The sequence below is a fragment of the Sus scrofa genome, chromosome 4, assembly GCF_000003025.6.
Source record: "Sus scrofa isolate TJ Tabasco breed Duroc chromosome 4, Sscrofa11.1, whole genome shotgun sequence".
NCBI classification, from domain to species: Eukaryota; Metazoa; Chordata; class Mammalia; order Artiodactyla; family Suidae; genus Sus; species Sus scrofa.
The window spans coordinates 72,078,546-72,103,307 of NC_010446.5; the positions used below are offsets into that span (position 1 = coordinate 72,078,546).

The following is a 24,762-nucleotide window of genomic DNA, read 5'->3' on the forward strand; positions in this document are numbered from 1 at the left end:
CGGTAAGGACAACGAGAGACTAAATGTACCAAGCCACCATGGCCAGACCTTTCAGAAACCCAGAACTTTAACCCACAACCTGCAGCAACCTGCCAGGAAAACCAACCCCTTTTCTACAATACATAACCCAGGAAGCCAGGCTGCTGTAAATCAGACTTGCAATAAGCCAGATCGCCCTCTCCAGAGACGGTCCAGGAAGCTAAACAATACCTTCTATAATCTTCTGCCCCAAACGGCCAGGACCTGATTCCTAACTGACAACTTCTCTAATGTTTATCTCCACTTTCAACCTAAGACCAACCAGAGAAAGCCAAATATGCTCCCCTAACAAACCACTGGGACCCCCAGCATCCAGTCAGCCTGCCTACCGCTTCCCTGGGGCCAGCAGCCTCCAATCAGGTCACAGCCAAAGTCTTCCCTTGTGTCACCAGAAGGCTTTCCCACTCGCTCTGAACACACAGCCCTCGCTTTCCTCACGTGGCGGGTCTTTGTTTATTTCCCCAATAAGGAATATCAGATGTTTTCCTTTATTTTTATATTCAAACTTGAAAAACAGGAGCTCTGATTGAAATATATTTGGACCAGCAAGAGCTTGCTCTTTCAATGCTACTAATTTCCCTGGAGATTTTATTAAGATGAGTTTGCTGTGAGAGCGTTGCACTTATTATGGTGTTTGCTCTAATTTCCTAACTGCAGCTCAGCACTCAGGGGGCCACCCCTCTACCCTGGTACATTCTTTCTAAGGCAGAGGACACTGCTACCCCATGTCGTCTCATCACAATGTGAAGTGTAGGCATGTTTTGGCTAAGATTTAAGTAAAGTGACTATCTTTAAAAAAAAAAAAAAAAAAACAGATATAAAATTCCTAAAATAATTACCTGTAACCCAGCAGCCTTTTGGACAATTAGGTAAAATTTGCTATCCATCCTACGAATGCACCATTGTTATCAATTCCTCTGACTCCAATTTTATGTATAAATGTTGCCTAGAATAGTCTTTGACCCCATCCCTTCTCTTCATTTAGAGTCAGAACCTTTCCAGGTACATACAGTTCAGAGGTCTCTGGGACTTCCCAATTGGCAATGTCTGGGTTTTTTCAGTTCCCTTTTTTCTTAACAGCTAATCATACACAGTTATTTACCTTAATCTTGCTTATGTTAATCTGAGCTCTACAATTTCTTTTTCATTTTTGTTTTGGCTGTACCCATGGCATGCCGAAGTTCCCTGGCCAGGGATCAAACCTGTGCTACTAAAGTGACCCTAGCCACAGTAGTAACAACGCTTTGAGCTACACGGGAACTCCTATGAGCTCTTGTATGATGTTTTGCCTACATAGGGTTTTTTGGGGTTTTTTTGTTTGTTTGTTTGTTTTGCTTTTTAGGGCCACACCCATGGCATATGGAAGTTCCCAGGCCAGGGGTTAATTTGGAGCTGCAGCTGCTGGCCTACACCACAGCCACAGCTATGCCAGATCCAAGCCACGTCTGCGCCCTACACCATAGCTCATGGCAAAACACTGGATCTTTAACACACTGAGCAAGGCCAGGGACCCAGCCTGTGTCCTCATGCATGGATCCGAATTGGGTTTGTTAACCGCTGAGCTACAATGGAAACTCCTGTGCACATGTTCAAAGCATCACCCTTCCTGACTTTTTCCCTGTGTTTTATTTGCTGCTATAGATTTACTTGATTCCTGATCCCCTTCTATCTGCTCTTTGCTTTCATAGCTGGATCTAGTTTTACCCTGAATCTTCAGTCGTGTTACAGGTTGATCATGTGCCCTCAAAAATTATGTATTGAATTCTTAACCCTGCTAGGACCTCAGAGTGTGATTATGCTTGGAGACAGGGCCTTTAAAGAGGTAGTTAAGTTAAAATGAGGCTGTTAGGCTGGTCCCTAATCCAGTATGACTAGTGTCCTTATAAGAAAGGGACATTTAAACAAAGAGTGGTGTACATGCACACAGAGGAAAGACATGGAAGGACAGAAGATGCCCATCTGCAAGCCAGGGAGAGAGGATGCGAAAGAAACCAAACCTGCTGACACCTTGATCTTGGACTCCAGCCTCCAGATCTGGGTGACCACACAATTCTCCTATTTAAGTCACCCAGTCTGTGGGGTTGTGTTATGGCAGCCCTGGCAAACTAATGCCATTAGTGACTTTCCTTACGTATCGATCTGCGACATTTCCTAACTGCCTTCAGCAAAAATGTTCCTCTGAGCAGTCCTATTTTCCTCCACAGAAGAAAATATTTAAAGCTCAGTTAAATGAATTTTGTTTGATTAGGACAAAATTCAAGTGATTTTATGTCAAGCTTCAAGCATCGTAATTTTATCATCACCTGAGCACATCATGGAATTGGGTCTGTAGCAACTATGATGCAAGGAAAGTGTAGAGGCCAAGAGGTGAAGACAAATTGGTTGACAATAATCAATGTATGGATTAGCAGAGTTTGGTTTAAAATGTGAAATATGATGCTGAGAATGCTTTCTTCTCTGTTGATAAATTTTTTTCACAGGAACATCATTACTTTGAGTTTTGTCACCTTTTGTAGACACATTTGAGGGGTTGATAAAGGCTTTTGCAAGCCAGTAGGATTTCATTTCTAAACTTCACTAGAAAGTGGAATTATATGTTACAAGATCTTTCTAGTTTAAGAGAAGAGAAGGAGGTAAGCAGTCTATAATAATCAGCTCTTAGAGGTGTATGAAAAATATGAATGAGGCTTGGTTACGCAAAAGCGGACACATCACATGTAACACCTCCCCACGAAACCTCACATAAATGGCAATTAAGAAATAAAAATGGGAGTTCCTGTTGTGGCTCAGTAGGTTAAGAACCTGATATAGCATCTGTGAGAATGTGGGTTTGATCCCTGGCCTTGCTCAGTGGATTAAAGATCTGGTATTGTTGCAAGTTGTGGCATAGGTTGCGATGTGGCTCGGATCTGGCATTGCTGTGGGTGTGGCGTAGGCTGGCAGCCACAGCACCGAATCGACCCCTAGCCTGGGAACTTCATGTTCTGCAGGTGTGGCTGTAAAAATAATGATAATAATAATAATACTATAAACCTACAAATAAAAAAAATGGAGGGCAGCAATAATAGCAGAAGACAACGTCAATGCTTTTTGGAAATGGCAGATGCAAGAAAGGTGAGAGTGAAGTAAGTCTTGCAGAGACTTCAAAGAGAAGGAATTTCACGTACCTGGTACTACAGCAACTAAAAAAGTATGTAGCCTCAAAAAAGAGGCCTGTCTGTCCTGACATTTTAGGGAGCCCTGAGAAAACACTAGCCTGACAGTGCACCCAAGAGTGAAGCCTGTCAATCATGGGCTCTGCCCTTTCCCACAGAGTTTCCAATGATAACTCAGTTCTATAGGACTAACATCCAGGGGTCACCTCACATTGGAGAGACCTTCAACTCTGAAGAAGATAAAACAAAATCAGAAAGAATTCTGTAGTTCACAGCAAACAGAAAAATTGGGAAGCAAAGGCCAACTTAATAGCTCTAATATACTCAGAGCAATAAGAGAAGAGAGTGCAGCCGTGAAAAGAGAATAGGATGCTTATTAAAAGAGGCAGGGCTCTCAGCAATTAAGAAATGTGATTTGCAGAAAAAGAATTTAATAACAGTATTAGAGGCTAAGTCAAGGAAGTCTCCCAGATGGACAAAGAAAAAGACAAAACTGGAAAATATAAAGTTGTGAAAATTCCAATATAACATGTCCAACATAGAAACATAAAGAAATTCCAGAAAGAGTATGGTGGAAAATGGAGGAGAAATTACTAAAGACGTTATACTAGATAACATAAGATTGAAAAATGTGAGTTTCCACATTGGGGGGGACCACTGATTTACTCTAAGGCACGTTTCCATAAGATTCCAGGAAATTAGAAATAAAGATCTTAAAATTTTCATCATTATCATCATAGCTCTATTTAAATATAGCACAGTTACTTTTAGCACATTTGATCTTCTTGGAAGAGGGAAGTAGTAGTATTTTATTCTCTTTAGAAAAGAGAAGTCTAAGGCACAGAACCATTAAGTAACCTGCCCAATAGCACACAGCTAATAAATGGTAGAGCCAGGTTTCCAAACCAGGCAGTCTGGCTCTGTTTTACACCCCTAACCAACACACTGTACTGACTACAAAGCTTATAGAAGGAAAAATAAAAAAAGAAATCCAAAGGCATCAACTTGTGCACTACTGGGGGGAAGGTAAAGTGGTGCAGCTACTGTGGCAATTTCTCAAAAAATTAAAATTCTATGTGGGAAAAGAAAAGAAAGGCATCAGATTTCCCAACAGCAGTACTAAGCATTATAATGCAATGGATCAATGTTTTCAGAAGTCTACAGAGAAATTATTTAATACCTAGTTTTTTGGTTTTTTGTCTACACCCACGGCTTATGGATGTTCCCAGGCCAGGGACTGAACCCATGCCCCAGCCGTGACCCTAGACGCTTCAGTGACAATGCAGAATCCTTAACCTGCTGCACCACAGGGGAAATCCTGGAATCTGTGCATAGTCAAGGCTTCAGTCAGGTGTAAGAATAGCTTCAGATTTTCAAAAATTTGATTTTGCCTGTGACGTGTCCTTGGACATAGATAATCTTTTATCCGGATTAGAATCCAATAATTAGGGAGCCTCACCCTGGGCAGAGGTCAAGTGAAGTTCCCTGATGGCAGTTGTCCAGCACACCCCAGACAGCAACCCGTTCACAGATGGCTGCTGAGTGGTTCCTTCAAAAAGAGAAAGAAAGAAAATAGAAGCTTATTTGATGTTTTGGGCAAAGGGTAGAATAGCACCAAGAGATTTTACAGTACTCTTTCAGTGCCATAAAGATAAGGGCATTCAAAAATTAAGCCAAAGAAAAAAAAGGCAAAAAAAAAAATCTACACGTGAGATGAAGTGTAATTGTTACAACTCGGTAAAATATGAGTTTACCCAGATGTAGGAAGGGTTTGTGAAATGAGCTGAATTGCTAGACAGAGAAGAGGGAAAAGACGTCATCACCTTGCTAACTTGCTACCTTCCTTGATAGGAAATGAGTGACAGTCTAGAGTTAATAAATCAAAGAGTAGCAATATAAACATACTATCTAGATGTAAGCAGGTAACTTTGAGAAAAAAAAATTGAAAGGAATTAGCAGGGGATTGGACTCAGGACTGGGGAAAATTGAGTCTACTGCTTTCATGGTACAACTTGTAGTAATGTTTGATTTTTTAAAATGGATATTTCTTAATTGAATGCAGATAGCAAGGGAAATAGTTAAGAATTAGTTTGGCTTTAGTTTTCTCCTCTAAAGACTTTGTGTAAGCAATCAGTTTTAGAAGACTTTAATGAAAATAGGACCTAGTCTAATTTGATGCTGAAAAGTCTTCCATGCAAGTGGGGTGAGCAGAATATCTGGGGAGGGAGAAAATGGGCCTGTACCGGTTGGGGCACTTGGATTAGGAGAGCTGGCGCACACGGCAGGATTAATGGGGCTTGAAACTGGGAAGTCCATTTATAGATGACTAGGATGCCAAATACAGCTGAGGTTTAACTGAAAGTCAAGTGCTGATGACGGGTTTAGAATGCCACGTGATGCTGTAAAAACAAACAAATCTCCGTTTTCTAAAGTCTGTGTAGCCAGAAATGAGAATCAGAAGCTGTTGTCTTGTGGGCAACTCAGATACCTATGCTATTTGTTTCTCTTCTCAATTTTCTGAAATGAGTGTATTTAGGGTCAAGGAGGTAATATTTCAGATGAAACCCTTAAACATATAGGCATGATCTGCTCTGCGTGAGCTGTTGGAACTTCCTAAAAAATTAGAATTATTTGCCAGACAACTAATAACATTGCCTCTGTCTCTCTCACGCATGCACACACATAATTAAATTTGGTCTCTAATGCCCTGTAACCATGTGGATTTTGTATAATGTCATTTGTATTGAAAATACCACTTCCAGACATTCCTGTTGTGGCTCAGTGTAACAAACCCAACTAGCATCCATGAGGATGTGAGTTCAATCCCTGGCCTCAGTCAGTAGGTTAAGGATTTGGTGTTGCCATGAGCTGTGGTTGTAGGTCAAAGACACGGCTCAGATCCAGCGTTGCTGTGGCTGTGGCTGTGGCGTAGGCCAGCGGCTACAGGTCTGATCTGACCCCTAGCCTGGGAATCTCCATATGCCCCTAAAAAAGACAAAAAAGAAAAGAAAAAGAAAGTTGGGAACCAGGAGGCTCTTTTGCACTTGTTTGCTCCTTTTGGCCACAAGTCTGTCATCCAGCACCTCTGCCATGTGTAGATGGACAAATAAGAAAGTGTTTAAAAAGCCTCACTCCTCATGGAAAAGCCCCTTAGCAACACTTCCCTGGGGGCAGAAGGTAGGAGGGGACAGGAGTGACACTTCACAGGACAGCCTGCTCTTAAGGAAAATTTTAAAATGTTATTAAGTGGTACAATCACTACAATCACTTTAACATTTTCCCCTGGGGCTGTGTGCCCTATTTTTAGAACAAAAGATCAACTCTTTCCAAAGATAAGATGCCCCTAAAGTCGGCTTTCAAAAGACATGAAAGCGGTTGGGGGGAGAAGAGCAGTGCCTGCTGTATGAGGCACCCATAACCTCCTTTGAAAAGGAATTCTGTGTGCTGGTAGTTCTCCCTGTCTGTGCGGCAGTTTAACAAGAATCGAACAAATTTATCTAACAACTTGAACAGGTCACGATAGCTTCTTCGGGGAGTGTTGGTGATTTAGGTGCATTTGAGAAGATGTGAATATCTGGGGTGTGGGTTTTTTTTTCCTTCCCTTTCCATGATCTTGGGATTCTTGAGAAAACCATGATTTTCTCTCAACCCCTGAGACCTAAGCGAGGGCTTTTGAGTATCTCTTAATTGCCATTCAGTCTTTGACTTACTATTTATCAGTTACCTTCTTAAGATGAAGTAATACTGAAATTGTTACCCAACAGATTCCTTTGCCTGGTGGGTGGCAGCAAAGAAAGGGTTTATTCACAAGGCAGCCAAGGGAGGACATGGGAGACCTGGTCTCAGATCGCCTCCCTGCACCCCAGGCTCTTGAGATATTTATTGGTAAAAGCGGCAGGGTGGTCTTGGGTGTGGGGAAAGGTGATTGGAAGTAAGGAAAAGGCTATTTTACAGCCACACCTGCGGCATATGGAAGTCCCCAGGCCAGGGGTCAAATCTGAGCTGCAGCTGTTGGCCTGTGCCACAGGCATGGCAACACTGTGTCTGAGCCACATCTGCAACCTACACTGCAGCTTATGGCAACATCAGATTCTTAACCCAGTGAGCAAGGCCAGGGATCAAACTTGCATCATGGATATTATGTTGGGTTCTTAACCTGCCGAGCCACAATGGGAACTCCCTGGAAGGTATATTTTAAAATGGAGGCATCTAACACAATCTGAGGATGGAGGTTTTGGCCCTCTGAGTCAAAAGGTCATTCATCAACCACCTACACAGAGCCAGTTTTAGTGTTGGTGGTCCCATCCAGCCTTTTGTAGCTTCAACTTGAACTAGACACAACTGACTCCAAGTTCCTGGAAGACAACTCAGGCAAACATTGTCTTGTTTAGGCAATATGAAGCTTGGAGGATATGCAGTCTGGAACAAAATAATTAAGGTGAGCTTGCTCTGTGAAGGCGAGCTGCAAAGCAGAGGGATTTTGAGCAAGTTCTAAGGCAAGCTCTGGAATTTCTGATAGCCATCCATTTCTGTTCACTCTATGGGACACAGTCTCGGGATGGGTTTTTTTTTCTTTTTTTTAACTCTGTGAGGCATGGTTTCAAGATTATTTGTGGACAGATGACTGGCACCAGCATAGAACAGGGTGATGATAGGATCAGCTCTAGATTTTGACACAAATCAGTGGGTGGGTTTCATAGAAGTTGAAATATAAAACAGATTGGTGCAGCTACTGTGGAAAACATTAAGACCCAGCCATCCCAGGATTGGGTCTCTAGCCAAAGAAATGCAAATAAGATTCAAAATAAATATTGAAGCAATATCTGCACTTTTGTGTTCATTGTACAATTATTTCCAAGATTATATACCTTATAACCAAGATATGAAAAGAACCTGACTTCCATCCATGGATGAGTGGAGAAAGAAGATGTAACAGGGAGTTCCCGTCATGGCGCAGTGGTTAACGAATCCGACTAGGAACCATGAGGTTGCGGGTTCGGTCCCTGCCCTTGCTCAGTGGGTTAACGATCCGGCGTTGCCGTGAGCTGTGGTGTAGGTTGCAGACGCGGCTCGGATCCCGTGTTGCTGTGGCTCTGGCGTAGGCCGGTGGCTACAGCTCCGATTCAACCCCTAGCCTGGGAACCTCCATATGCCGCAGGAGCGGCCCAAGAAATAGCAACAATAACAACAACAACAACGACAACAAAAAAAAAAAAAAAAAAAAAAAAAAAAAAAAAAAAAAAAGAAGATGTAACACACACACACACATATGCACACACACATACATGTATGCACTACGGAACACTACTCAGCTGTGAGAAAGGAAATCCTGCCATTTGCAACATGAATGGATGTTGAGGGCATTATGCCTCTCGAGATCCACCAGACACAGAAAGACAAACACTGTGTGATACTACTTACATGTGGACTCTGCATTTAAAAACAACAGGACTTCCCTTCATGGCTCAGCAGTTAACAAATCTGACTAGAATCCATGAGGATGCGGGTTCAATCCCTGACCTTGTTCCGTGGGTTAAGGATCTGGTGTTGCCGTGAGCTGTGGTGTAGGTTGCAGACGCGGCTCGGATCCTGCGTTGCTGTGGCTGTGGTGTAGGCTGGTCAAATAGGTCCAATTTGACCCCTAGCCTGGGAACCTCCATATGCTACGGATGTGGTCCTGAAAAGCAAAAAAAAAAAAAAAAAAAAAAAAAAAAAAAAAAAAAAAAAGAATAAAATAAAATAATATAAAAAAATAAAAACATCCACAAAAGTGAAACTCATAGAAGCAGAGAGTAGACAGGTGAGTGCCCGGGACAGGGGGTGAAGGAAAAGAGAGAGGTTTTGGTAAATGGCAAAAGCTTTCAGCTCTAAAATGAATGAGTGCTGAGGATCTGATGTATAACATCATGACTGTAGTTGATAACTCTGTAGTATGTGCTTGGAATTTGCTAAGACAGTAGGATTTAAATGTTCTCACCCCTGAAAATTAAATAAATTATGAGACGATAAACATGTTCATTAGTCAGATACACAATGTATATGTATATGTATATCAACTTTCAATATCTTACAATTTTATATGTGAATTATGCCTCAAAGCTAAAAATTTTTTAAGAACGAAAGAAGCCAGTAGACTGACAGAAATAAAGGAGAAAAAAGAAGCATGAAATCAATATCTCATCTTCAAATCTCTTTCTCACCCCAGACTATTTTAATATATGTACTGTGGTCACACAGTGTAACAGGTGTCCCTTAGATGTGGCTGAAGCTGGCACCGTGTTTTCACACCAGCCTCTGAGGGTGTCTGTCTTTGGCACCCAAGATCGCTTGGGTGATCTTCCTGGCTTCTTACTGTTTATCCTACATTGAATCATGAAGTCATAAAGCATGGCTGGTAAAAACACTTTACACGCTGTCGTGGGCTTCACTCTATCCAGTCATTGGTCCTCCAAGCTTCCCTTGAATAATTCAAAAGATAGAGTCTCCTGTTTTACAAAGCAACTCCATCCATTTTCAGAGCACGCTAATTGTTGCTTCTATTGTGTGTCAAAATCTTCCTCTGTTTATAACTCATTAGTTTTACTTCTGTCCCTGAGCCCTGATTCTTGCTGAAATCAGCTGTTGTGTTCTTGCCTATCCATTATCACAGACTCCACGACCCTATCCACTTCTCACTTAACATAGAGATGTTTGAAATTATTCATATTTCAAAATCCTAGTATATCTGTATAGCCTTCCACTTTCAGACAGTAGGAGAGCAATTTTTATTCTTTTCTCCCGATGGTAGTTCCTACTAGGCTGCCACTAGGATGCTTGCCCTGCCTGGCCCCCTGTCCCCCTCGGTCCCCACCCCCATTGCTGTCCCCACTGCTCATCAGGGGCAGCATGTAGTGAGGATTAAGAAGAGGAAAGCCCGACTCTCTCCTTCCACGGGATCTGCCCACACCAGCTGAGTGCTTCCTGACAGGTGCCTGCAGCACCCTCATAAGTGTGAAGTCAGGAAAATGTTTGGTTGAATTCTAAACACGAGGGCATTTATTTGTTTTGGGTTGCTATTAATTTTATAACACATTACATGCTCCAATGGACATTTTTCCAATATTCTCAAAAGTTTAATTAATACTTCCATGTGGAGTGGCATCTTTATGAGGACCTCTACTGAGAAGTGGAATTAAGTCTGTGATTTGTATTCCAGTTTGGTTGCTGGGGTGTCACACAGAGCGCCTGGCAGGGTCATGGTGTGAAATGATCAACAGGATTAGTCCTCTTGTTAGGTTATAGTCTTTTAAAAAAAAGAAAAACAAACAAACAAAAAACCTCTAGGCAAACCTAAAGACAAATTATAGAGGGAATTACTCTCTGAGGTTCCTAGGAATTGTGGAGATTCTTATGCTGCAATGGCATTTGGTTCTGAAAAGTAATATCAGGTGGGTTTTCTCATACCCTTGACACGAAGTCCCAGAGGAAATTGAAATAAGCCATCCAGATGAGAGGAGAATTTTCATTACTTACTAATCAGACCAGCCAACGAAAAGCTGACTGTCATGATGAAATGTTTTACCAGGCATATTTTCAGTCAAGTAAAACCAGAACCTTCCCTCTAGTCCTTAGAAAGAAACTGGAAGTTAATCCGAGACGAAGGCCTTGCAGTGATGGATAGAACCCAGGGCCTCTTCCTGCCTGAAGATGAGAACCTGAGGGAAAAGGGCGACTGGAGCCAGTTTACACTGTGGCAGCAAGGTGAGCGCCTGACTTCCAGAGCCTTCTCCACACCCTGATGGGAAGGGGTGCTTCTGGCATAATTTCCCAGGGCCAGGATCCCTGGGAAACCCAGATTATCCAAATCTACCCATTATTTCTTGAAACTATGTATGAACGCTCTGTGTGTGTGTGTGTGTGTGTGTGTGTGTGTGTGAGAATTCATGTGTGCATATGCGCATGTGTATTTGGATAAACATATATATGTATATGTGTTTATACAGACACACACACATATTGTATTTTGTATATATATATATAAATTGTATTTTGATATTCCTGGCCTTTCCTGGTAAATGATTTGTTACAAAGAGTTGCCCTGCCACGCAGGCACACCTGAAGAGCCCACCATGTGCTCATCAGCACTTTAGAAAGGAGCTTCCCTGAGCCTTTGCTCCTGTACAGTGGAGACGATGCTGGTGCCTAAATGGTATCCCAGCAGGTGAAGGCTGTTAGGAATGGTGACACACAAGAATGACAAGTCCAGAATAACTAGTGTCTGAGCTCAGCAAGAACAGGAAAGGGTTCTCCATCAACCTGATATTCCTTGAGCTTAACCCAGGCCCAGGTGCATAGGCCAGGCTCCAATATGAGTGTATCCATCTGTCCTCAGAATGAAGAGCTTTGAATCTTATCTTTAAAGCTCTCTCCAATTCTCTCCTTGGAAATTCAAGTTAACCGGGGTTAGCAATAGCTGTACAAAAACTAAATCCACTTTGAAGACTGAACGGCACGTGTCCCACCTCTTTAGCTGCAGAGAGTAAACGGAGAGGATGATAAGCAGTCAGTTTATATTAAAGGACAAATAAGTACAGTCGTTTATCTGAGTTTGCTTTCAGAATACTAGGATTTACGTGTCAGGGGACGAAGAACAACTTAAGCAATAATTTCAGGGAAATGTCCATCAGAGGAGAGATCACATGATTTCAAGTGACTCTGTCAGCTTTCTGCCTGCAAGATTTTTTAAATAGAGCTATAATAGGGTCAATAGGTACGCGGCCTGCTGATTTTATCTATTGGCCTCTCACTGAATGAGTCAATTCTGTTGGCTTTAAGCATTCCCCAGTTCATTTGATGTCTCAGTTCCATGAACATCCTCATGCTTCATGGAAGCTGTTGGGCTTCCTAGAAGAAGGCTTCAGAATAGTACACATCCTGGCAGTAATTTCCGGAAACCATAGCCTCTGCTAGAAACCCATGCTTTAATAAAGTTGAAATGCGCAAAGCATTACAGGGTGTATCACAGTATTAAACAGGAAAGGAAATAATAGAAGCGATTTGATTGGCAACATTTTGACTTGGGTTTTGTGTTTTTGTTAGGTGTTTGGGTTTTTTTACTTTTTTAAATTTAGCGAAATACACGTAACTTAAAATTTACCCCTACACATTCCGTAGGGTCAGGTATATTCATATGTTCATGCATCCAGTCTGCAGAACTGTTTCATTATGCAAAACTCAAACTCCACACCCATTCACAGCATTCCCCAGGGCCCCTGCCCAGCCCTTGGCTCTCAACTGCACTTTTTGTTTCTACGAATTTGCCTACCTCGGACACCTCATATTAATGGAATCACGCAATATTGGTGAACTTGTACATTTTCACCTTTTTTTTTTTTTGATCTTTTGTCTTTTTAGGGCCACACCTGCGGTATATGGTGGTTCCCAGGCTAGGGGTTGAATTGGAGCTACAGCTGCTGGCCTGCACCACAACCACAGCAACATTGGATCCGAGCCAAGTTTGTGACCTACACCACAGCTCACGGCAATGCCAGATCTTTAACCCACTAAGAGAGGCCAGGGATTGAACCCACAACCTCATGGTTCCTAGTTGGATATGTTTCTGCTGTGCCACAATGGGAACTCCCACACAAACCTCTTGTTATCTCAGCAGCAAAGCCTTGAAACTTAAGAAAGATACAACCCAGGACCTTTAAAAATCCCAGGTCCTGTGGTGTAGGTCGCAGATGCCGCTCGGATCTGGCATTGCTGTGGCCGTGGAGTAGGCTGGCAGCTATAGCTCCATTGGACCCCTAGTCTGGGAACCTCCATATGCTGTGGGTACGGCCCTAAAAAGACAAAAGACACACACACACACACACACAAACACACACACACAAACCAGCTCCATGAATATCTCATGGGGTATAGTCATGGGGTATAGTCTTCACATGTAAATGCAATTTTCAGTTGATTCTTTGAGATCTGCATTGGCATTTCGATCTCTTTCTAGGGCCATTTTCCCCAAAGAAATAAAGTTTATCACATCCCAAAAGCTGCTTTAAATTTTGTGGAAAATCATAAGCTAATAACACAACCACACTGAGCTGCTGGACAGATGAAGGGTTTGTTCTGCACACTTATGTTCAAATCCAAGATACAACAAAAGAGAAAATCAGGCTTTAAAGCACAGACTTTGGAGCCCAACAGTCCTGAGTTGGGGTCCTGGCTGCACCACTTAGCATGTGATGTGAGCGTGTTCCTACATCTCTGTGCCTGATTCCTCATCTGAAAGATGATGATGAAACTGTGCCCCAAGTGTGGGGTTGTTAGTGGGATCAGTGAGCACTCGCAAAGGTCTGCCATACAGACCAATGGCACTGATGCGGTTTATTATTACATAATAATCATATGTAATAATAACAGTAATGGAGACGGTCTTAGGTCATGGTTAAAAACGTGGACTCTGGATCCAGCTGGGCTGGAATTCCTGCTTTACCACTTAGCCTGTGACAGCTCTGTGCCTGGGTCCCTTTTCTGCAAAAGACAACCTTAATAGCCCCTCCCTCACCAGATGTTGTGGGCATCAGGTGAGTGGTCCCTGACCCATGCTGAGCACCACAGAGCTGTGGCTGCACGCACTTCTAAACCCTCACGATTACAAGCAAATAGTTAAACTGCCAGGGGCAATCCACGAATGTCACACATCTACTCCCAGTTTCTGCCCCTACAGAGAATGTGTGTTCACAGACTAGAAAAGATTCATGTGTCTCACAGGCTGGAGACACTTTCTCACCCAACCCTGACCACGTGGCAAGCCTAGTGACCCAATCCATAGTTCCCCATTCATTACCCATCACTCAGGTAAAACACACCTGTTCTCAAGTGGCACATGCTCAGCCCTCACTGTTGTGCCGGTGGGAAGTCCAGATGTCTCTGGTTGCTCATTGAAAAGCCAGACTTTACTCAGCTGCTGCCTGAACAGCATGGAACCCAGTACTGAGACTCCTGCCAAGGCATCCCCAGACACAGTGTAGGGAATGGCTGGAGAAGCTGGGGCTTCAAAATGCCTTAGGATGGCTTATACAGGAATCTATTTGTTCAAAGTGACATTTATCATTAAACTCATTGGGGGTATTCACTTAAAGACTAAAATCAGCCACTAACATCTTACTCAAGAGACAAAAAGATTACTTAGGACAAACTAATGTAGGGTGGTTTTCTAAAATATGGAGGGGAGTCCCTTGAAGATGCTTTCCCCGTACCTCTCATTTTAGTCTCAGTGTAGGGTTATGTTATAACATTACTTAAATACAATTAAACTCAGTTTTCAATGGAGCAGTTTCTCATAGGAATCCACAATAGGGAATTAGAATGTCTCTGTCTTTAAAAAACAAAACAAAACATCCTTTTAATCCTCCGTGAGAGCAAATGATGTTCTACGTTCCTGAGCACATTGCCCCTAAGAAACAGTGATTCTGTAGATGACGAAGAAATTTGCATAGTCCAGGATGCTTAAGACTGTGTTCCAAAATTTGTGTCCCTGAAACCACTCTGTCCTTCCTAAAAACCACTGTCTCTCAGAGACCCCCTCCCCTTTTCATTTAAATCTTCTTTAGCAGCCTATAAAGGATGAGCTGAACATTGAAAAACACATTACATTTCAATGGGAAATGTTTAAATGATTAGAATATAGTCCTAGAAATGCACTCTGAGTTTAGAAATATGAGCTCTTTCCTTCTTTGCAGGGGGAGTGGATTTGTTTACCATGGCTGCTATAACAAATTACCATGAACTTAGCAGCCTAAAATAACTCCAAAGTATTATCTTTATGCTTCTAGAGGTCAGAAGTGGGTCTCGTTGGGCTAAAATCAGCGTGTCCTCAGGCCTCCCTGCCTTCTGGAGGTGACAGCTTCTAGAGGTTGCCCACATGCCTTAGCTTGTGGTCCCCTTCCATCTTCAGAGCCAGCAGTGGCCAGTCAGGTCTTTCTTATTTTGTGCCACTCTGGCACTGATTCTTCTGCTACCCTTGTCTACATTCAGATCCTGTGGTTACACCAGGGGCACCCAGTTCATCCACAATAATCTCCTTAATTAAAGGTCAGCTGATTAGGGAGTTCCCATTGTGGCTGAGCATGTTAAGGACCTGACGTTTTTTTCCCAGAGGATGCAGGTTTGATCCCTGACCTCACTCAGTGGGTTAAGGATCCAGTGTTGCTGCAAGCTGCAGAGTAGGTGGAAGATGTGGCTCGGAACCAGTGTTGCCATGGCTGTGGTGTAGGCCTGCAGCTGCAGCTCTGACTCAACTCCTAGCCTGGGAACTTGCATATGCCATGGGTGTGCCTGTTAAAAACAAACAAAAACACCAAGCTGATTAGTAATCCCAAAGTCATCTGCAGCCTTAATTTCCTCTTGCCACATAACATAACATATTCACAGTTCCTGAGCTCAGGATGGGGACCCCTTTGGGAGGGGGGCATTCTGCCTGCCTCAGGGGGAAGTAAGTTCAGCACGTGCCATGTCCATTAGACATTCTCAGCCAAGTCGTCCAGTGCCGAGTGGGGACTTCTGGTCCTTGCTCTGCCAGTCACTATCTATTGTCTGCCTGTGTGTCATACAGTGAGGTGGATGATAGAGACTGTAGATGGTCAGAATGAGATGAGTTAAAGCTTTCCTGTGCTTTGTTTCTAACTGTGGTTTAATCATGTATTGTTCTAGGAAGAAAAAATGAAAATGCCTGCAAAGGAGCTCCTAAAACCTGTTCTTTACTAGACAAATTCCCTGAAACAACAGGATGCCGAAGAGGACAGGTACCAAGAGTGTTTCCCGCGATGGGAAGAACACTGGCCGTTATTAGCATGCGGGAAAACAGAACTTAACGGAGACATGGCATGGTTATTCGCTTTGCCCCGCTGAATGCCTCTTTTTTCACTCGTTTTTTAATGAAACATAATTTCATGCCCTTGATGTCAGAATGGAGGGTGGAAAATGTTCAGTGTATTTATAGCCTTGTGGCAAATGGGAGTCCTTATTTTTAGATCCCTCACAAAGAAATAAGACGAGAATATAAATTCTGAGTTCTACAAAGGCTCTAATCTAAATTGACAGTAATTTCGTCCTGTCACGTTAAATTAGCAGTTCTCCCACACCTTGATAAATGGATGAACGGGGTGGTATATTTTCTGTGCAGATCAAGTATTCCGTCATGCACCCAGGAACCCACGTGTGGCCGCACACGGGACCCACGAACTGCAGGCTCCGGATGCACCTGGGCCTGGTGATCCCCAAGGAGGGCTGCAAAATCCGATGTGCCAACGAGACCAAGTATGTGTCCCCGTCCCCAGCCCCGTCATTTTCTCTCTTAGTCACCACCTCTGAGGATGGATGTCTGTCACAACGGAGCTCTGTTTGGCTGGATTATTTCTCTTCCTCCGTAGCTGAAGTTGCCTGGGTGGGTGTATGAATCCAGCTTCTCTCGTCCATCTCGGTGCCCTCTGCTCTCATGGAGACGATCCCCAGTTTCAGGGCCGCACTCTCGTCTGGGTGTTGAGCCTTCTTGCTTTTCTCTCTAGATGGACAAACTTGCATTCAGAGTCAGCTCACCTGTGCTGGGCCCTGCTCATATTACACATATTAGTGCTTATGGCTTTACAACCTGAATTATCCATCAGTACAAAGAATCCCCTTCCTGGAGTGATGTTTATGTCTTGCTCTCGAGGAGACAGCACAGTGCCGTGGACATGACTGCCTTTTTCAAATCCCAGCGCTGCCAGCTAATCCTGTGTCACCTTGGTCAGTTTCTTAAGCCCCTGGAGCCTCAGCCTCCTTGCCTAGAAAACTGGCGATGATGCTCTCGGCTTTGCACGACTGTTGCACTGATTCAATGAAAAGATGCGTACGAGGCACTTAGCCCAGGTACTGGCCAGAATAGCAACAAGGGGGATATTAGGGCAGCTTCTTCTAATGTCTTTTCCTAACCTGATCTTATTATTTTCATCACCTGGAACTCTCCATCTTTTTCACCCATCCAACATAAATATATTACCAAGATCCAATTTTATTCCCTGAAAGGGAACCTTTCTTTTGACTTCTGGGAGTATGCAGAGTGTATATTCGCAGTGACCTTGTTCTTTATCTTCCATTGCTCCTTATTAATCGGTGCATATTAGTCTAATCCCCATGGTCGAGCTGTAAGTGCCTGGAGGGCAGAAACCAGTTGTCTTCTTGCCTGTCTCTCACAGCCCTTAGCTGATGGAGGGGGGTTCAGGACTACAGAGCCCTTTGTTTGGTTATTGGCAGACACCGGCCTGCTCCTTGGGGTGGGGGATTTGAGGGGGCCCTTCCCCACCGGAGGTGTCCATCAGGGAGACGATAGAGCTCGAAAGTCATAGGAGAGGCACAGACAGGGAAGCTGCAGGTGGGTCAGTGGGCAGATAGCTCATGGCTGCTGAGACTCGGGAACGGCTTTTCAAGACAGGCAGGCTGTGTATCTGAAACTAATACAACATTGTGAGTTCACTGTACTCCAAGTAAATAAATAAACAAGGACAGGAAAGATCTGGACCTTTAAAGCTGGAAGAAAGGGGAGTTCCTGCTGTGGCTCAGCTGGTTAAGGACCCGATGTTGTCTTGTGAGGATGCGGGTTCCATCCCTGGCCCTGTTGAGTGTGTTAACCCTCTGGCAGGGATCCCATATCATGGCTGTGGCTTAGGCTGCAGCTGCAGCTCTGATTCGACTCCCGGCCCGGGAACTGCCATATGCCAGAGGTGCAACTGTAAAAAAGAAAAAAGAAAACAAGAAAAAAAAAAAAAAGCCAGTAGACAGGTGCATCTACCAAGGCACAGAGGCAAGCATTATAGGCCATATGTGAGGAACATTGAGTGATTTCAGCAACCAAGAGCATAGGATACTGTTAAAAGGTAAACCGACACATGTTAACATTTTCAAGAATTCAGGAGTTTCCCCCTTGTGGCTCAGCGGAAACAAATCTGAATAGCATCCATGAGGACGCAGGTTCCATCCCTGGCCTCACACAGTGGGTAAAGATCCAGTGTTGCCGTGAGCTATGGTGCAGGTCGCAGACGTGGCTCAGATCTGGCGTTGCTGTGGCTGTGGCGTAGGCTGGTGGCTACAGCTCCGATTCGACCCCTAGCCTGGGAACCTCCATGTGCCGCAGGCGCGGCCCTTAAAAGACCAAAAAAAATTTTTTTTCAAGAATTTATTTCAACAAATACAATTCAAGTCAGGCAGCACCAAACCAAAGGTGGTTAGCAACACTGACAGGAGCTAAGGGCCAGATCTTTATAGTGAAGGCACTGCAGCAAAACAAGGAAATAATTTGACTGGTTCCTGTATCTGGCAAAGCCTGGCTGACTGTTTGTCACAGGTTGTTCTGAAATTTCACTCTCTCAGATTTGAGTGCATTGGCTCGGGTTGAGGTTCTGGTTTTACCAAGGCGGCTACCCAGGCATTAGAGCTCTTCCATCCAATGGCTTCTTTGTTTAATTACCTTAACATACAGAATAAGGGTGGAAAGTTAGAGCTTGGGTTAACAGCTAAATCATGGAAGGCTTTGAATACAAACCAATGAGATCAGACCTGTGTTAGGAGGGTCTTCCGGAAGCTGTGGGTGAGTCCTGTGGGAGGGGGGCGGGGTGGGAAGAACAGCTAACAGACTGTCACGGGGGCCCATCCCAGAAGAGCTGGTGCTGGGATCCTGAAAAGAAAGGGAGAGTGGGGAGCAGATGTTGGAGATGCGACGGAGGCTGACTCTAATGTCTAGAGTGTGTGAGGCGGGGGAGGCGATTTTGCCAAGGACAGACTGTTTCGCGTGGTCTCGCCCCTGAGGGGCTGGGAAGCATCACTGCCCCTCCTCCCCTCATCACTGCTGTCAGCATCCTTCTCCGTGTCCCTCCTATTGTGTCTGTTTTGTGTTGTGTTACATTCTCATCCTTAATAAGCCTTCACTCGGGTTGCTGGGTCAGGCTAAGGACATCGTTAAAGAAAGAGTGGTTTTCATGAGAGAAATATGTCAATTAAATTAAAGCATTGTGCCATGCTTATAGTGAAAATAGCTCGATTATCTGACTAGGAGAGTCGGTTTATAAACTGAGGACAGAAGGACTGTAATATGAAATCTGGAAGTTTAATGCTGTTATCGTGGAAATACTATTAGCATGGAAACAGAAGCACACATACCAAGCATCACTCATGCGGGAAGCAATCTTTCAGAGCGTCTCAGCTTTTGAAAGAATAGCAGTTGGTGCGAAGTAGTTCTCAGGTATTAGCAATCGCACTGCTATTCCTCCAGCACTTTGCGATTCCTGCTAGCGTGCATGCGGGTTGTTTAGAGTCCAGAAGTTGAAAGAACATTGTAAATCAACTGTGCTTTAATGAAAAAAAATTTTTCTAAAAAAGATTCTGTCATTGCAAAACATAGCACAGCTTTTTTTTTAATCTGAGGATGAGCTTGCAGGTGTGCAGCCCTTTATCCCTATAAATCAAATGATCGTTTAAAATTAATAAATGCTTTCCGACGACAAAACTGACACATGCTCGCTCCTGCTACATAATTTGTGAAACACAGAGAAGCAGGATAAAGAGAGTAAACATCATTTCTGATCTCAAGACCCCCGAGCTATTGCCCAGGTGCTCCTCAGAGCTTGTACGTGTGTCTTCACAATAAGGACACACAAGTGATGACAGACGTTGTGCTTGCCGTGTGCCAAGCGTAGTTCTAGAGCTCTGCCTACATTCATGCCTCAACCCTCACAAACTATCCTGTGTAACTGGGATTATTAAAATCTATTTTTCCAGAGTTCCCATTGTGGCTTAGTGGTAATGATCCTGGCTAGTATCCATGAAGATGTGTGTTCGAACTGTGGCCTGGCTCAGTGGGTTGGGGATCCAGCATTGCCGTGAACTGGGGTGTAGGTCACAGAGGTAGCTCGGATCCCACATTGCTGTGGTGTAGGCTGGCAGCTGTAGCCCCAGTTCAGCCCCTAGCCTGGGATCTTCCATATGCCACATGTTCTGCCAAAAAAAAAAAAAAAACAACAACAAAAACCTCTATTTTTCAGTGGAGGAGGCCAATGTATAAACATACTAAATAATGTCTCCAAGGTTACTCAGCTTCATAAGAGTTAGTTGATATTTGCATTAGTGCCCTGGGCCTGTTGTAACAAAGTACCACAACCTAGATGAATTAAAACAACAGAAATTGGAGTTCCTATTGCAGCTCAGCAGGGAGGAACCCAACATAGTGTCTATGAGGATGCGGGTTTGATCCCTGGCCTCGCCTAGTGGGTTAAGGTTCCGGCATTACCGTGAGCTGTGGTGTGGGTCGCAGACATGGCTCTGAACCCGAGTTGCTGTGGCTGTTGTATAGGCTGCCAGCTGCGGCTCCAATTCAACCTCTAGCCTGGGAACTTCCATATGCTGCAGGTGTGTCCATAAAAAGAAAAAAAAAAAAAGACAACCAAAAACCCCAGAAATTTATTCTCTCACAGTTTAGACAACAGAAATCTGAATTCAAGGTACCTCAGGGTTGGCTCCTCCTGGAGGCACTGAGGGAGAAGCGGTTCCCCACCCCACTCCTGGCTTGGTGGCTGCGAGCTCTGCCGGCTGTGTCCTTGTAGGCACATCCTCCATCTCTGCCTCTGTGGTCACATCACCTCCTCCCCGCACCTTCTCTTCTTTGTAAAGGCACTTCCTGGATTCAGAGCCCAGCCTAACCCAGAATGATCTTGTCTCAAGATCTTGAACTTAATTACAACTGCAGAGGCCCTTTCTCCTTGTAAGGTTACATTCACATCTTCCAGGTGGACCACCATTCATCCCCTATAATGTTGGAACCAAGGTTCTGTCCCAGACAATCTGGCTTAAATGTCTGTGCTTGTTGCCTCGATGCCATGGACTCACTATATAGAGATTTTGGGGCTTTTTGAGTTTTGTCGTTGTTTCCAAAATTTGGATTGTGCTCTATTTCTAAGGTGAGCCCTTCGAAGGCTGCTTTTTGTTTCCAGACCACAAGGTAACAAGTTAGAGAAAGCAGCGGGGTAGCTCCATCTCTGGGGGTTTGTCTGCATCACCCCCGACAAGCTATGCTTTGTGGTGTGTAAGATGAGCTCATTAGAGGTCTTGAGCCAGAGCAGAATGAACTTGAGTCAATAGATAAAGATGCCACCGCTGGCAAGTAGGAATAAATGTGTTCCCACTATTATGTCGTTATCATTAATTATAATAATTTATAATAGTAGTTCCTGTGGTGGCTCAGTGGTAACGAACCCAACTAGTATCCATGAGGACTTGGGTTTGATCTCTGGACTTGCTCAGTGGATTAAGAATCCAGTGTTGCCATGAACTGTGGTGTAGGTTGCAGACATGGCTTGGATCCTGTGTTACTGAAGATGTGGTGTAGGCCAGTAGCTGCAACTCCAATTCGACCTGTAGCCTGGAAACTTCCATATGCCACATGTGAGCAAGAAGGAAGGAAGGAAGGAAATGGAAAGGCAAATATAACTAGTAGGAAACACTTACCCTTAGGATTTTTACGGCCCTCATGGAATCCAGCCGCTTGGATTACCTCCCAGATTTCTTGTGTAAAAAATTGTTTAATCAGTGGTTTACATTAGCCCATATTAGACCTAAACTATCTGAAAAACCACCAACCGGTAGTAACTTAGTTCCGCCTTTATAGGTACTGGTGCTCCATGAACGAACCAGTTCCCACACTCAAAGTTTCTCCAAATTTACAAGGAATTGAAATTAATAAATAGAATGCTAAGATTTTTCTCACATCAAGCATTCCTAAATCACTGGCTTTCTTATACCTATCATAATCTAGTGAAAAATGTCATTTTGTGGGAACTAAGAATGTTCTACTTAGTTGTTTTAATTACTTCCAGTATTTTAAGTAGGTTCTCCATTCTTGGCCGCTCAAAAAAACCATTGAGAATGACTTGTCATTGTCACACAGATTCTCTTAGAGATTTGAGATCACATCTGCTGGGAAGTTTTCACTTTTCTCAAACAAAGGCAAGCGCCGAGGGAGTGATGCCGGTGTGAGTTGGGCTAATGTGATACCACTTCCGGACACGGTCACCGCCATTGTTTATCTTTGCCCTTCGTGCCTCTGTGTTTTCCTTTCTCCTCTGTCATTTCTTATTCTCTACCATTCATCGAACATCTACTTATGCCAACCCTCTGCTCCCGGTGACCTCAACAATCAGATAGATACAAAGGCTCAAACCTGTTAAGTGGCTCACCCCAGGTCACACAGCGGTAAACAGCAGAGCCAAGACATTGAAATCTGCTTCCCGTTTTCTCTTCTACCACCTGCTCTCCTTGCCGGTCCCTTTTTTCCCTTGTTGTGTTCAGATGCACTTAGCAAAATGTACCGTCTTTCCTCTTTGTAAATCTGTATAGTGTCGTGGCATGAGGTGCATTCAGACTGTGCTCCCATCGCCAGCGTCCATCCACAGAATTCTCTCTTAGCATGGGAACTCTTGTACCCCTGAGCTCCATCATCCTAGCATCTGTGTGAACTTGACCACTCTCAGTGTCTCATAGAAGGGGAATCACACAATCTTTGTCCTTGTGCGAGTGGCTTGTTTCACTTAGATGATGGCCTAAGGTGTATCCATGTTGCAGAAGTTCCTTCTCCAAGGCAGAGCGACCTTCCATTGTGCGTGGGAACCACGTTTGCTATCCATTCATCTGTCAGTGGATGCTGGCGTTGCCTCCACCTTCTGGCTAAGAGGTGGAAAGCTGCCTTCATGCAGGTGAACTGCCTTTGTCTTTTGAGGGCCTCCTCCCTCATCTTCTGCCCATATTGTGGGCTTATCAGTGGGACCTCCAGACATTACTTCATCGCTCCAATAACACTATGATCGAGGAGGAAATGACCATCAAATTGTATAAGCTGTGGGTCATTTCACTTCTCTTTTCCTGTCATTTTTTTCCCCTTAACTTTGCCTTTCTTTTCAAGTTTGGTTTGGCACAGCAAGGAATACTTACTCTGTCCTTTGCTCCTGAGTCTATATATTTCTGTCCTTTGTTACATTTGGCCGAGACTCCAGTAGAACACTGAACTTTCAGAGGAACTGGATCAAAGAACCAAGCAACTCTTTTACTGAGTGCAAGACAGGAGGCTGGGGGTGTGTGAGAGAGCACACGAGGTGCGTGGGGGAGGGAGGGAACGGGGACCAGAAGTAAGAGGATTGGTTCCCAACTCCAAGGAACTTTGAACTTGCATCTGTTTGTTACTCTACTAGTTACTATAAATAATTTGCACATTTTATTGTCAGTCATTTACATGTCTGGGATGAAACTGTCTCCTAGCTCACTGCCCAGGACATTTGGCAATGACTGGGGACATTTTTGATCGTCACAACAGGTAGCAGAGCGCTACTAGCACCCAGTGGGTGGGGTCCAGAGATGCTGCTAGACGCCTCACAAAACACTGCACGGCCCCCACAACAGAGAATTATCTGGCAAAAACGTCAGTTGAAAAATGCTGCAATATGTAATATTACTTAATTTAATATTGATTAATCACCCAGTAATGAACATAAAAAGACAAATCATTTCCCTAAGGAACACTTCCTTATGATCATGCAACAAAATGATATCAAGCTAGCATTTTTCCTCCTATAGTTTTAATTGTTAGCTAATCCAGGAAGTAAAATTTTAAATATTTGAGAAAATGTTAACATCTAGAGAAAATTTCCTAGTAAAACTTTTATTTTAAAAGCATAGCCTAGCATTTAATATATTGGCAGTTAATACCTATTTGAAAAAGAAGAGAATATTAGCATAATTAATCAACTTTTTTAGGGTTTGAAAGGCACTGAATGTATGGTTGCCTCTTCTATATTTCTCTCTTGACTGCTTTATTTAGACTAATACCATATTTAGATATCTTATGAAGTAATACTGTAAGCCTTAAAAGATGTTTCACAGTATTCATTTAAAATATTCCATGGAGGAGTTGTGGCTCAGCAGGTTAAGAACCTGACATAGTATCCGCGAGGATGCGGGTTCGAACCCTGGCCTCACTTAGTGGATTAAGGATCCAGTGTTGCCATAAGCTGCCGCATGGGTCACAGATGCAGGCCGGATCTGGATCTGGCGTTGCAGTGGCTATGACGTAGGCCGGCAGCTGCAGCTCTGATTTGACCCCTAGCTCAGGAACTTCCATAAACTGCAGGTGCGGCTGTAAAAAGAAAGAAAGAAATGTTCGATGGATAACCCTTTTCATAGCAGATAACATTAGAAATATAAACAATCTTCCCTTCCATAAATGAAACTTTAACAAATGGAACAAGTTGAAAAGAGAATCATTTGGAGATGCACACACACCATGCCAGGCATCCTACAGGACAGAGAGATGTCTGAGACTCAGTTGTTGTGGGTAGGGCTACACCAGTCTCTGAAATGCCACTGAGGACACCATGGAGTCATTTTCTGGGAGGGCACCTTGGGAATGAGCCATTGGGTGCTTGCCCAGCTAAACAAACCTTGCCTGGGTTTGTACCAAAAATGTTTCCCCTGCATCAGCCCCCTGTTCTTTGTACTCCTTCAGAGTTAAGTA

At 43.7% G+C, this 24,762-nt stretch overlaps 1 protein-coding gene across 19 annotated transcripts in view; it reads left to right on the forward strand.

Moving 5' to 3' along the window:
- ASPH (aspartate beta-hydroxylase) overlaps nt 1–24,762 on the forward strand; it is a 204,157-nt gene that overhangs the window by 175,655 nt on the left and 3,740 nt on the right. For all 19 annotated transcript variants that reach the window (XM_021089315.1, XM_021089319.1, XM_021089324.1 and 16 more), the window contains 3 exons: nt 10,799–10,934; nt 15,888–15,979; nt 16,360–16,493. In XM_021089315.1, the coding sequence (XP_020944974.1) occupies nt 10,799–10,934; nt 15,888–15,979; nt 16,360–16,493 (362 nt within the window). The remainder of the gene's footprint in view (nt 1–10,798; nt 10,935–15,887; nt 15,980–16,359; nt 16,494–24,762) is intronic.